This window comes from Salvia miltiorrhiza, chromosome 6 (genome assembly GCF_028751815.1).
Source record: "Salvia miltiorrhiza cultivar Shanhuang (shh) chromosome 6, IMPLAD_Smil_shh, whole genome shotgun sequence".
Classification (NCBI taxonomy): Eukaryota; Viridiplantae; Streptophyta; class Magnoliopsida; order Lamiales; family Lamiaceae; genus Salvia; species Salvia miltiorrhiza.
The window spans coordinates 27,160,721-27,170,525 of NC_080392.1; the positions used below are offsets into that span (position 1 = coordinate 27,160,721).

General features: G+C 37.1%; 1 protein-coding gene across 1 annotated transcript; it reads right to left on the bottom strand.

Annotated features, from left to right (window-relative positions):
- Nucleotides 1-385: 385 nt before the first annotated feature.
- LOC130988962 (histone-lysine N-methyltransferase CLF) lies at nucleotides 386-9,287 on the bottom strand. The gene is made up of 17 exons (XM_057912951.1): nucleotides 9,008-9,287; nucleotides 8,093-8,194; nucleotides 7,674-7,999; nucleotides 6,366-6,527; nucleotides 5,735-5,819; nucleotides 5,424-5,570; nucleotides 5,247-5,294; nucleotides 5,094-5,165; nucleotides 4,133-4,746; nucleotides 3,688-3,841; nucleotides 3,390-3,610; nucleotides 3,038-3,169; nucleotides 1,790-1,880; nucleotides 1,491-1,538; nucleotides 1,284-1,412; nucleotides 993-1,070; nucleotides 386-916 (listed from the first exon to the last, which is right to left on the bottom strand). The coding sequence occupies exons 1-17, from the start codon at nucleotides 9,053-9,055 to the stop codon at nucleotides 725-727; spliced, it is 2,649 nt and encodes an 882-aa protein (XP_057768934.1). The 5' UTR covers nucleotides 9,056-9,287; the 3' UTR covers nucleotides 386-724.
- Between the last annotated feature and the right edge of the window lie 518 nt (nucleotides 9,288-9,805).

Consider the following 9,805-nt stretch of genomic DNA (forward strand, 5'->3'; position numbering starts at 1 on the left):
TGGTCCACATTAATTAAGTATGTTTCGTTTTACTCAAACTGGAAAACGAGTCTATTCTAGTGGGATGTCCCAAAAAGAAAAATAAGTCTATTAGAGTGAAACGAAGAGAGTACTATCCACTATTTTCTTAAAACTTGTATCATCCACAAAATAGAAACGATATCGTGAACGAAAAAAGATATAGACCACCCTTACAAATTAATTTATGTTCAAACATCTCTCTAATTTATAATTTCAATTGTCCAAATACTTTAATAACTTATAAAATCTTGACGTACTTTAAAACATGTTATACATGTTAAGGCTTGTAAACTTTATAAAAGAAGCTCAGTCAAATACCCTCTTAGTCCAACAAACAACCTAGTGAAAAAAGAAAAGAGAAAAAAGATCGAATCAAGAATACAACTTAGTTGGGAGTCTGAATGAAGAATTGTTACAGCGTAAAATGTCATGAAATGTAGTTTGCTAAAAGAATCGTAGCAAGTGATGCATTTTACATAAGAATATATAATTCCGAAAAAGAAAAAAAGAAGAGGAAAACATGGACTACATCTGTATTCTTTCCCGCTTTGGTGAGGAGTATACTCAAGCAGTAATGCGTAGCCACGAACAAAAAGAATCGGTTTAGGTTACTCTGGAGATGCCTGCCTTTACCTTTATCTCCAGCAACTAATGATTAGAATTTCAACCACAAAAGCTGTGACAAAAATCTATCTTTACACACTTATGTGTGCTTTTTGGCGCGGCCATTTGAAGGTGCGCCGTCTTCTCTCTTGCTCCCAGATGCCTCGGGCTTTTTTGCCCAGGCTGGAGCTCTGTCTGGCTCGTACCGATAATCATAGAAGATTTCTTCTCCAGCACAGATCCGTTCCTTCGCAAATATACCCACCCTGTGGTCTCCGGCCACCATTATCACCTGCCAATTCATTCATATATATATTATTGTAAAGCCCGAGCCACGTCATTTTACCATTTCTTGTCACTCAGTTTACCTTAGCGTAGCAATTTGGATCTGGAGAATGGTTAGCAAACTTCAGCTTGTCCCCCTTGCGATAGGCATCAAGCACAAACTGACCATGAATGAAGAAATCATTGTATTAGTCACTTATTTTCAAATCCTTCTGGGAATTCGAGTGGGATGTTATTAACGGTTAATCATAGTTTGTGTCCCCAACATTTTTCCAACAACGTATTAGTCACTTTCGGAAAACGCTAAAAGTTGGAGACCCAAACTACCATTAATCCTTAAGGAAATAATTTGGCAGCACAAGAGTTATTTGTACCTGATCATTTAGATTAAAAAGAAATGAAGAATTCTCCCGATCATATATCTTCCCACGCTTGTCAGCTTCGCGATGTGAAATTAGCTCGCCAGTATACTCTCCGAGGTATTCATGCTTGCCAACACTATTCTGCGGTTTTTAAGTGTGGGTGAGTTATGAACAGGTGAAACTTATCCTGGCAACAAACAACACTATTTCTGAAATTACCTTCAAGAATGCACCCCAACCAGATACATCAGATCTCCCCAGCAAAACCTAATTAACAAGCATTAGCATTAGAAAGATTTTCTACATTAATGAGAGGTAGGAAGCTTCTCGAGTTATTGCATCTGCCATTTCAGCAGAGAGTGATCATACAGTAACAGACCATGTTAAAGCCTATCATGAAGAAGGGAAATAAGAATGCACACCCAATAAACTTACCTTTTGGAAGACGAATAGTATAAAATGATATGATATCTATACTAACTGAAAATGTAAAGCAAAGAGGAAAGTCACATAATTACCCTCTGCTGTTGTTTTAAGAGAAGCTTCATATTCCTGCACTCGTAATTATCACCTCTTTGAGGAGGTATCCCAAGGGTGCCATCACCACAACTGCCAAAGCCAATCAATAGTATAACTACTTGCCAAATTGAAAATCGATCTTAAAGAAAGTAAATATTCATGAATCTTACAATCGACCAGATACTGGATTATGATAATGGATGACAAGACTGAACTGTGAGATGAAAACATGTAAGAGTAGATCACTGCTGCTCATAAACCCAGCAAATAAATGTACAAAGCCTAGTATCTAACAAGCTCTTTGATTAAAATTACACTAGAATCAACATTCAGATTAATTAAATTTTCAGTTAACTATAAATTTTCACTCCCAGTGAAGCAACCACACAGTTTTTTTCATACATTCACATGATGTGCTCCTAGGTTGATGCCCCCAGAGCTGCCACATACCCTGGAATCCAAACCAATAATATTGATACCAGAGTTCACCAATGAACTGATGGCTCAATAAGACAGGTTTGGGTAGATGTTGCTACAAGGGTTGCCAACCCATATCGAACCACATAGTAAAGGCATTCAGTGGGCGACAAAATGTTAAAACAGGTCTGTATCAGAAATCTTCTAGAAGTAGTGATTGTGTTAATAAGTTTGACCTGACACATAATTTGCAAGTATTTATCTCCACATTGACGTAAAACCTATCCCATCTAAGTTACCCACATCTTTAGTATTGTAAATAAATAGATTAACTGCATCATTCCATTCTTCAATGAAGCAATTCCCAGCGTATAGATGTTTTAATTTACTAAGAAAGTCTTGATGCCTACATGACATTAAGACCATGTCACATGTAAGTCGAACTGTATCCTCTAAAAGTGAGCAGATACTTTAAAGGCCGTCATCTGATTGTTGAGTGTACACTTGCATGTCCCCAGAAAAAGTAGCGTAAAGGAACAAAGTCTTCACATTCATGCCAATGCCATTAAAGCAAAATGCTAGGGGGTGACGGAAATTTGGGGCGCTCAACTCAAAACTTATTCCAAAAGTGTTATAGAAATTCTATTTGAACAATTACTGGGGCTCTATAATAGGAAAATTACTTAACCGGTATGTTTCTGTAAAAGAATAAACAAAGCAGCCTGCACTTTTCTTTTTTAATTTTGGTTCCACATCAATTGACTTCTGGACCTGCACTTTTCTTTTCAAATTTTGCCAGAAAAGGGACAAATAATCAAAAGATGTCACACCTTATCCAGCAATTCCGGCAGACATCTGGATCACACTCCCTATCAGCAGCAAAGCATGGACATTGACGACTTCGGCACTGGCTCTTGGCACAGTGACATCCCCTGAATCGATTTTTGCAACTCTTTGGACATCTGAGAAAGAGAATATCATAGGGCTCAACAGAATTGGCATTTCATTCAAAATAGATTAAGAATAATTAGAACGATGGGGCTTCAGAAAGTATCAAATTGGAAAAGATACATAAGAATTTAATAAACAAGAAAGAAGAGAGTGATGTATGATTTTGGAGAACCTATATATGTTCCAATATAAGTTACGAAAACTGAATCACAGGAACTGCAGTCAACTCACCCGCAGTATTTCTCACAGCATGTACCATTAACAAGACAAGGACATGTTTTCCCACATGCAGTTTGGCATCCGCATGGACTGTACTGACGACAAGGCTGGTCCTTCCTTTCAGAAATCCGTTTCCTGAAAGATTGGTAGCCTGCAGATTTCCATGTGTACTTTAGGCGACGAACTCTTCCTTTTCTGCGTAAAAATCTTGATCTTCTCCGTGCACCACCACCCTATATGAAAAATCATTGAAATTTGTTACATAACACCATAAATTAAAATACAGTAGAATGAACAGAAAAGGACTTACCGCAGTCTCATTACCATCAGCTTTTAGACAGCCATCAGCAAGGACCATACCATCACCATCTCGAGAGAATAACTTGTTCTCAGAATTATGCATGTATTTGAAAATCTCTGAACAGCTCTTCAAGCCACTCATGAGATTCCTAGCAATCAAACAGCTGCATGACGTACATAGTCCATCCTCAGAGCATAGTATTGGTAAATAATGTAACAAAGTAGCTGTGTAACTCTGTGAAAAAGGCTGTGATGCTAATCTATAGTGTATAAGCAAGTAAAGCTAGGTGGAACTACAGGAAAATATGGATCATGAAATTTCTGTTCAGCATTCGTTCCATTGATAACTAAGGAATCTAAAATGTAATAGCGTGCTCATTAGATGTGACAGTAGAGACATGCAGCCAGTGACTTTCATATAATTAATAGCTTGCAAACCAAAGATGGAGTTTAACCTGTTTCGGCCAAATATCTGAATGCCCTTTTCATACAGTGCCTTTTCAAATGGTTTCCAACTTTTGTTGTCAGCTAAATCTTGTTTATACATATTTTCATCAATAAACTCCTCTTTCTTTAAGGTGTCACCACTGCTAGTTACAGGTTGATTACTCTCGCTTTCATTTGAGGCACCGCTAGCAGCCTCATCCTGCAAAGATCTGTCAAAGTCTAGCACTGGAGATTCCTTCCTTCTGGACTTTCTAGAACTTGTACATTTAACTTTTGGTGGATTACTATTATCTTCACTCTCTCGTCGATCAGAATCAGATGTTACCATTTTCTTCTGCCTTTTCTTTTTAGCAACAAGAACATTTTCAGCAATTCTCTTGCTACTTCTTTTATCAATGCCAGATTTTCCAGCAGATGCACTCTTCACTGATGATGTGATATCATTATTAGGTTTAACCTCTGATGAAGAAGCACTTTCACTCTGGCAAGACTTTGATTTCTTCTTGAGAGATGTACCTCCTTGCTTCCTCTTCTGAATTTGCATAGAGGCAGCATTAGAAGCAGGGGCAGCTTTTTCTTCAAAACTTGCCTGCCTTGAGCTCAAGCCTTCTGATTCAAGGACCTGACAGTTGTAAGTTAATGAGTCCTAGAGAACATAAGTATTTGTTATTGACTTCAAGTCTAAAAGAAACACATGGAAAAATTAGCAATGTTATAGGGAAGGCACATCAGAGGAAGTCGCAGGTACAAATACAATCAGAATTGAATGTTTTATAACCTACTAGTTAAAAATTAGAAGATTACCTAGAAGAGCAAAGGCGGACTACTTGTATTTATTTCTATCATAATGGATACACGAACACTCTTAGAGAGGCAAGGCTCATCAAACAGAAGGCATAAGGTACATTATCAGAGCAGACCATTATAGCCAAATAGTTAAAAATATAAAGTAAAAGCACAAATGAATACCAATCGATGGCAGCCTGGACCACATGGTTCCTTATCTACATCTGGACAATTCCATGGTACTTGTTTCTCCGCCTGAAGGGGGAAAATATATTAGGATTCCATCACCACTAGTAACAATGTTGATCCATATTGGCCTACAGATAATAGACTTACAGGAAAGCTCAGATCTTGAGAACACCCATGTAGTCTACAATCAAAAACCTGCCACATAAGGGACAATAACTTAGATGGAGAAATTTATGCAAAATGATATGGAATGAATAAATTTATTAGTTGGTTCCAGATAAGATGGAGCACAAAGAAACAAAATGAGTCATATTTCTTGCTTACTAGACAACGACGGCAAAATAGATTATCAAACGAATCAAGAGCAGCATCAAGATCTTTATCAATATAGGGATTCACAAAGCCTTCCGCATTTCCATTGCTCACACGAGACGTAGTACTGTTATTCTTGATATGATCTTCAAATCTTGCCTGTATAAGATGTTCTATGGTGGTTTATCTCTGTAAAGCCAGCAAAACACGAATGGGAAACAGCTGGACCAAAGTTCTCACAATGACCAGTTCTTTTTCTTCTCCAGAATAATGGAGCATAAAGAGATGCAAACTGGTCAATTGTCGGCAACTGAAGTGCATACCTTGAGTTCACCAGATCTTCTAGATAGACACTGGCCCAAAACATCCAATGTCATATCAGAAAATCCCATCTGTTTGATGGTCATTCTGGCAAGTACAGGAAACAAATGGTTATTAGGTCCTCAGATAGATAATTATATCCTAAGATATGACCCAAAAAATTGAAAAAGCAGGTCTTTTATTGGAATTCAATATATTAATATAGAATGTAAAGAAAAACCACCATGTGAAACATTGCAAAACTTATGCTTGTACACTTTACTTAGCTTCTACCTCGCTCACAAAAATAGATGAAGACGAACAGACAAGTTTCACGAGCTTCTACCATGCTCACAAAAAGATCGAAACAGACGGAGATAAGTCTATTAGGCTCCAGATTATCAGCTGTATGGCTGATAGACTATTTAATTATATGGACCAAGAAAAGGATCAGCCAAACATGGAAAAAATAAATAAAAAGTAAAACTCATGGTATCCAACAACCAAAGATGGATGCAAGATAACAGAAGTCACTTTGGTCAATGTTTAGCAAGAGTAAAAAACAAAATGACAGAAAGTTGGCTACCATTCCAAGCAAAAAGCATGTGCAAGCACACAAAAAAAGGCCAGAATGAGTCTACAAAATATACCAACCGCAGAATATAATCTTCAGATTCTACAAACTCTTTCTTTTCTTCTTCATCATCAACCGCTTCTTCCTCACTGTCACTACAAATTAGAGCTTCACCGCCATTCTGGTCATAATAAATACGCCTTCTGCCAACCACAGACTGATCCTCTGTCATTCTTTGGTTTCTGTAAACAAAATTACAAAATTACATAATTAGAAAACCTAAAATAGAGACACCAGCATAACTAACGAACAAACCAGAAACCAGCAAGAAAAGAAATAACGACGAAAAAAAAAAAAAAAAGCAGGGTTACATAAAATATAGCTAAGAATCACAGAGAGCAAATCTCTTCAAAAAACTAACAGAGAAAAGCTTGAATCAATCCACAAAGATCCTAGAACTACAGTAGCCATTAGAGATTCATAGGTAGATTGTTTCTCACTGCAGTAGTTGAAATCATAAAAGATGTAGAATTCACTCACTATAGCCATGTCTATTAGTGCCCAACGGTTCAACACCATTGACCACAATTTTGGTTTGAAACTGTAACTAGAAGATGTTGTGTGCACCCCTGTTTGGCATTCAGAAACCATAACTGCCTGTTTACGTATTTTATTTATTTTTCTAATGTGAACTTACAGATGAGATTTCTTGATCGTTATAGATTAACACACAAATGAAGTGACCATTGTTGCGTAAACCACCGGTCCAAAATAACAGCTTATCATAGTATCAATATTAAATCCTAAAGTTAAACATTATTTCCAATCTTCTTACTTTCTCTCATTCATTTTAGCTCAAAAGCCTCAGATAATACAAATTTAATTGATTAAACTCATAATTCACAAAAGAAATCAAGATATTATAAGTACAATAAATAAATAAACCATTGGAATCAGCATCAAACCAACAAAAGTTAAAAAGTTACCGAAACAGGTGAAGAAATTGAAAAATGCAACAAGAAATCAAGTCACTGATACGAATAATGACAGAAAATGTCCTATGTGTAAATTAATGTCAAGAACACTTCTCTGTTGCTTAAAATTCAACTGAACCACGCAGCTACAAATATAGGCCAGTTTCCAGAATTAATCAGAACTTGAATACCAAATTATACTAAGTAAAGAAAGAAGAAGTGAACAGGATTACGCCCCTAGAATTTTCCACCTTAACTCATAAGGCATATAAAGGATGAATACCATAGTTTCAGTTACTGCAACATGAAATGGAGAATTACTCACATATTACTAGAAGAAACAGAAAAGTGTAGTTAAGAAAAGCATGACTACATTACAGTTTTTTCCACATGTACCTCACAATATTGACTCACCTATCCAAAAATATCCATGTTGTATATGGCGGCAATTTTTTCACTTCCGGCAGCTTAATGGGCCGAACAGCATTCTTGACTGCAATACTTGATCCCAAGAGAATCGCTGAGGGTGCGTATCCATCTTCTTGGGAGCTACTACTTTCATTATCTCCATTGCTTGTGCCAATACCATTATGCATATCAATCGCGTCTTTCTGTCTCTTTGCTAGTAAATCTACACCTCCATCACCACAAATAATCTTAAAATTTCTTCTTTCCATAGATAACTTATAGAGATTTTTTGTAACATCAAGCACTTTCTCAGCATTTTCTTCAATCCGTTTCTGAGAGGCCAAATAAATAACTTGGAAGTGTTAGATGCTAAAATTGACTTAGCAATCATCAATAGTACAATATTATGCCTTTCATGAGTGCACCTTTATATAGGCACAGCGGTTCAAAGAAACTTGTGTCTTTAAAGATTCAATAACAGCTACAATCTCCTGTGCTGACGAACTATTTTCTTGGTGGTCAGCTACCTGTCCAATTTACAGAAAAGTGAACAAGGTGCAATCAGAGACCCAATTCAGACATGAGTAAGAGGAATATATACTGAGGCGTATTCATCTATTAAATATGGCACATAAAGGAAACGAGAATCTTTTAACATATGCTCTTCATAAAACTATGTGATTGAGAAATTTCAATAAGGTAAAACATACAGATTGACGACAGAAAAGACTTCAAACTCAATTGCTTAGAATGTGAACAGATGATGGCCATGTGGCACAGTATATAATGTCATTACATAGGTTGGACAGAGTAATTAATTCTAAAATCTTGCCTTCTCATCAATAAATATTTTTCCGAATGAAGCACACTACAAGTAGGAACTGAAAACATATTCTGTCCATCAACCTCCAGAAGAACAAAATTTGTGTTATCAGATAATCCTACAGGTCAGTAATCTCCAAAAAAATATTATGCTAGAACTTCCCGTCAGCATTAAAGTCTAATCAAAAGCCAATACTAGACCCTTTTCTTACCATACATAGAAAACAAGAGTAATGTGAAGTGAGTGAGAACATAGCATTAAATTAAACTCCTTAGAACTGACAATCAACAAAAAAAGCTCACTCCACAGCCAACACAAGTTTAAGCTCCAGCCAATCCAAAATCACAATGCACAATCCTATTTAATCCCCATCATCAATACCCAAAGGGATTGAACATTATTGCCGAGCAAGAAGGAAAACAGCTGTCGCATACAAAATCTCATTCACCGCAAAAAAAAAGCAACTAAAAAAGCAAGACAAAACGGAGAAACGCATCAGCAAAAGAGGGGCGATTACATGAGGGTCGGATCCGGAGGCGGAGGGGGAGGCCTTGGGCGCCGACATTGCCGGAGGAGGATCAGATAAGGCGGCGGGGCGCTCGATCCGGCAATGGAGGTCGGATTGCAGATCCGAGTCATGCAAAAAGGGGGGAAAGGAGGTGGGATTGGCGATTTGGCGCTTGGAATTTGAAAACCCTAAAAATGGATATTGAGGAGGTGGCGGATGTGGTGGGCCTGACAGAGGGGGCGCTTTTCAGCGTTGGTCGCTACCCATATCCCACCCACCCCCCGCCCCTTTTACTTTTCTTCGCCGCGCTTTTCTTTCTCATAACAATCACTCCCATATCAAAATTTTAAGTAGTCGTTAAATCCCTTATGCTAAATTAGAGATGGCAATGGATGCTGGATCGTATTCAGATTCGTGCATTCAGATCAGTTTTAGAGAATTAGAGCCTTGTAAAAAATGGATTCGATGGATCTTAATTGAATTTGGATTACTCTTAAGATTTGCTATCTGAATCTAGATCTGAAACAAAAGTTTTAAAACCCAAATTCAGTCCAGATCCAACCCGCGGATCCAATGATATATAAAAAATTATATAATTTTATTTTTGTTGTAAATATATCTTCTAGATATATCTTAGGTGTGTTGACCAAGAAATCTCCCTAAAACCCTAGCTTCATACTTGTATAAATAGAGGTCTTTGGCCCTCATATTGAATACACTCAATACATATTTTCTCCTCTATTCTCTCGTTTCACTCTAGTTTATAACACGTTTTCACTCTAGTTTATAACACGTTATCAACACGAA

Bases quoted from the DNA above. Each gene is read 5' to 3' on its own strand.
- LOC130988962 (XM_057912951.1), bottom strand. From the start codon at position 9,055: ATGTCGGCGCCCAAGGCCTCCCCCTCCGCCTCCGGATCCGACCCTCAT. The intron at 5,820-6,365 runs GTTGGTATATTT...TGTACTTGCCAG, and splicing joins TCTGAAGATTATATTCTGCG to AATGACCATCAAACAGATGG. The intron at 3,170-3,389 runs GTGAGTTGACTG...TCTCTTTCTCAG, and splicing joins TGCTGTGAGAAATACTGCGG to ATGTCCAAAGAGTTGCAAAA.